This window comes from Melospiza melodia, unplaced genomic scaffold (genome assembly GCF_035770615.1).
Source record: "Melospiza melodia melodia isolate bMelMel2 unplaced genomic scaffold, bMelMel2.pri scaffold_47, whole genome shotgun sequence".
Classification (NCBI taxonomy): Eukaryota; Metazoa; Chordata; class Aves; order Passeriformes; family Passerellidae; genus Melospiza; species Melospiza melodia.
Genome location: NW_026948793.1, coordinates 4,485,099 through 4,488,546, shown reverse-complemented (window position 1 = coordinate 4,488,546; position 3,448 = coordinate 4,485,099). Strand labels below are relative to the sequence as shown.

The window sequence follows — 3,448 nt, the reverse complement described above, 5'->3', positions numbered from 1 at the left end:
TCCCCAAGGCTGAAATAACACGTGCAGGCCAAAACTTTTCTAATCCCTTTTCCAAATTTATTTTTACCTCTTCTCCTTGAAAATCTAAAACCCTGGAACAGCCTTGGCTACCCCTCTAAACGCTGCTGGACAGTGGGCTCATTAGAGCGGCCACCATCGCTGCTGGTGCGGTACTGTGAGGGAGAACCTCACGGCGCAGTGGCAGCAGCCCCGCCGAAACGGGCGGACGGGAAAAACCCATGAAGAGAAGCCACGGTAGGGGACAAGGAGGGACAAGGAGGGACAAGGAAGGACAAGAAGGGACAGGAGGGTCAGGGAGGAACAAGGAGGGACAGGGAGGGAAGGAGGCATTCCCACCTGCCCCGTCCCTCTCCTCAGCCCTGCCGCCATTTCGGGAGCTCTGTGCGGGCGTGCGGCTCCCCCTGGCGGCCTCACAGCCGTCCCGTCCCGGTGGCCATGAAGTCCATGTTCGTCACCGTGAGCACCACCAGCTTCGATGAGCTGATCGCCGCGGCCCGCTCCCCGCCCGCGCTGCAGGTCAGTCGGCCGAGACACCGACACCGGCCCTGGCCCGGGCCTGCCCTCCCGGGGCTGGCGCCTGTGCGCCGCGGGCTGCCCTGCCCTCCCTGCCGCATCCCGGCAGCAGTGCCGGGGCGCCTGAGGGCGCCGTGGCGGTTCGGGGGTGCCCGGCGGAGAAGCATGAAGTGTTGCTTGAGGAAGGGGAGGGACGGCCTGTGGGACGGGGGGGGGGGGTGTGATACCGGGGCCGGGGCCGTCTGGAGCTGGGCACAGCCCTCACACAGCCTCTCTATCCCCGCCTCATCCCCTTCGTTCCACCTCCGTCATCCCCCCCTTCTTCTCCTTCTCTCTCTCCGTCCCCCCTCCCCACCATCTTCTCCGCCCCCCTTATCGCCTCCATCCCCCGGTGCCCTGCCCGCAGGCACTGCAGAGCCGCGGGTACCAGAAGCTGGTGCTGCAGGCGGGCTGGGGCTCGCTGCCGCAGCCGCAGCCCAGCAGCAGCCCGGCCGCGGCGGTGGAAGCGTTCCGGTTCAAGGACTCGCTGGCTGAGGAGCTGCAGAGCGCAGACCTGGTCATCAGCCACACAGGTACAGCCCGGCTGCTTCTGGGGCTGCGGGAGCTCCGTGGGATGAGGTCTCTTCAGCCCGGGGTGAGCTGGCTGGGAGTGCTGAGCTCCACAGCTGGGTTGTTCAAGAGGCTCCCCTCTTTCAGCAGCGAGTAGGGGGATATTTGATCTCTCACCATGTTTTCTGTTCCTCTTGTAGGTGCTGGTAGCTGCCTGGAGACTCTAGAGAATGGAAAACCACTAATAGTAGTAATAAATGACAAGCTGATGAACCATCAGCTTGAGCTGGCCAAACAGCTGCACAGAGATGGCTGTGTCCTCTACTGTAACTGCAGGTATGGAGCTGCTGGGGCTGTTCCTGCTGGGCAAGAGCATTCAGTCCATGTGACTGCACAGCTGAGAACGCAACAAGGTAATTTACATCCTTCTCTGTCATCTCCATCTGGATATTACATTTTCCAGAGTGAATAGACTAACACTATGTAGAAATTTACCACACTTACCAAGCTTTTTTACCACAATAATTATTTTTTTACCACTTATAAATATTTTTTCATTTGAGGTAACATATATTTAGATTAAAAAAAGAAAAACACTTCAGGGGATTAATAAAGCAGATATAGATATTATCTGGTTAGTAACTTTAAATACCCCTGTCTTTCAGGTACTCATTCAGGCTGCCCTTTTAACCAAACTTCCTGAATCCACCATACCATCTGACAAGTAGTTTCACAGATCCACTGCCTGTCACTTCAGGAGCAAAATTTAAACTAAACTAACAAAAACACACAAAAAACCCCCTACCCCACAAGCAAACAATGTGTGAAAAAATCCCACCATCACCAAAACTCCTAGCTCCTTTTTTTAGAGTTCATCCTGACTCCTGTTGGGTTTATTTCTCCTCCTGGTTTTGACTGTATCTTACTGTTTTCTCTTTACTCATGATTGACTCCACTCTAAAAATAAAAGATGACTTTTAAACTGAAGGCAGAAAAAATGTAACGCCCTTTACTTAGTCTGCATCTTGTTCCTTTGCCTTGCAAGCAGAGTTTCCTATGTTTCAGACGAGCTTTCTGAACAGACCAGGCCTGGCATTCATTTAAATTGAGCAAGTTTCCTAAACTTATTATCTTGGTGCTTCTGTCAGCTTTGGAATATTTATTTCTTTGTGTTGGGCAGTGCCAAGCATTCGAGCCTTATTTGCAGCCTGATACTAGCAAGTGACAGATTGATGTAGCTGTTCTTTCTGACCCTTTCTGTGATCAGGGGAGAACTCTTCCATGTGTTCAAATAGGATGGATTTCCTCTTATGGTTTATGGAGCAGAGCCTCAGATCTTGCTCAGTCTCCCAGCACTGTGACCACAGAAGATTAAAAAGTGTCAAAGTTGAGTTTGTCTCAGAAAGCTGATGGAAGTGTGTTCTCAGCAAGGCTCCCTACCAGCCAGTGCTGGCTGGGGCCTGCTGCTCTGGGCATTCTCTTCCTTTCCATACATATCCTTATTTAATATTTCCATGCTAAAGAATTATGTATGGATGCATAGAAAGAAAATTGTATTTAAAATTTTCCCATGGGGTGGCTATTTCTTTAATTTTTGCTTTTGGTCTCTTTTTACTGCACTCTTGTGGAGACAATGCAGTCAATGAACTTGTCAGCTTTTAAACCTTTTCCTCCTGGACAGCCAGAAAAGTTTGCTTCATTCTTGAATAAAGTTCTTGGGTTACAATAAACAAAACAGAGAAATAAAAAAGTTGGAACAAAATGTGTCATCTCCTCCACTTAAGATCTGCAGCTGGGCCAAACACTCAAAGAAAATTTCATTTAATATTAACTGATATTAGTGTCAAACTCATTCAGCTTTATGCATAAAAGAGTACAATGCCAATAAGGAGGGAGTATGGACTGTCGTGCGGCATGGACAGACATATTTCTGTCACAAAAGCTGCACTGGAATGGGAATTCCACCGATGAGGACAAGTTAAACTACTTCTTTACAGGCATGGCATATGCCTTCTGGTCTCTTGACCTTTTTTGCTAAACACAGGTGGAAATGTGAAATACAACGCTGTGTTTCATGTCAGGTACAAACAGGCGACGTGTATTTGTGAATGAGAAATGTGTGGACCCAGACAATGGGCGAGCTGTGAATTCTATTAATAAGTGAGGAAAATAAAGCATGGAAAAAGGCCTTTGAACCTATCTTTGGTTTGCAATTAACGCTGGTTGATTTAGGAGCATTGGAATTAAGGTGTTAAAGATAAGGCTTTTTGCTTGCATTGAATCCATAAAGAGCTCTGCAATAATAATCTTTTGAAGCATAATTTTAGAATATTACTTTTATCCTTGAAACTATAGCTTTGGAATA

At 48.8% G+C, this 3,448-nt stretch overlaps 1 protein-coding gene across 3 annotated transcripts; it reads left to right on the top strand.

Moving 5' to 3' along the window:
* Nucleotides 1-456: 456 nt before the first annotated feature.
* LOC134434783 (UDP-N-acetylglucosamine transferase subunit ALG13 homolog) lies at nucleotides 457-2,812 on the top strand. 3 transcript variants are annotated; one of them, XM_063183401.1, is made up of 5 exons: nucleotides 457-537; nucleotides 941-1,106; nucleotides 1,284-1,419; nucleotides 2,356-2,368; nucleotides 2,714-2,812. In XM_063183401.1, the coding sequence occupies exons 1-5, from the start codon at nucleotides 457-459 to the stop codon at nucleotides 2,810-2,812; spliced, it is 495 nt and encodes a 164-aa protein (XP_063039471.1). The 3 variants fall into 3 exon arrangements, with proteins under 3 accessions (XP_063039471.1, XP_063039470.1, XP_063039469.1); XM_063183400.1 differs by lacking the exon at nucleotides 2,356-2,368 and having other exon boundaries at nucleotides 1,284-1,418; nucleotides 2,700-2,812; XM_063183399.1 differs by lacking the exon at nucleotides 2,356-2,368 and having other exon boundaries at nucleotides 1,284-1,438.
* Nucleotides 2,813-3,448: the final 636 nt, after the last annotated feature.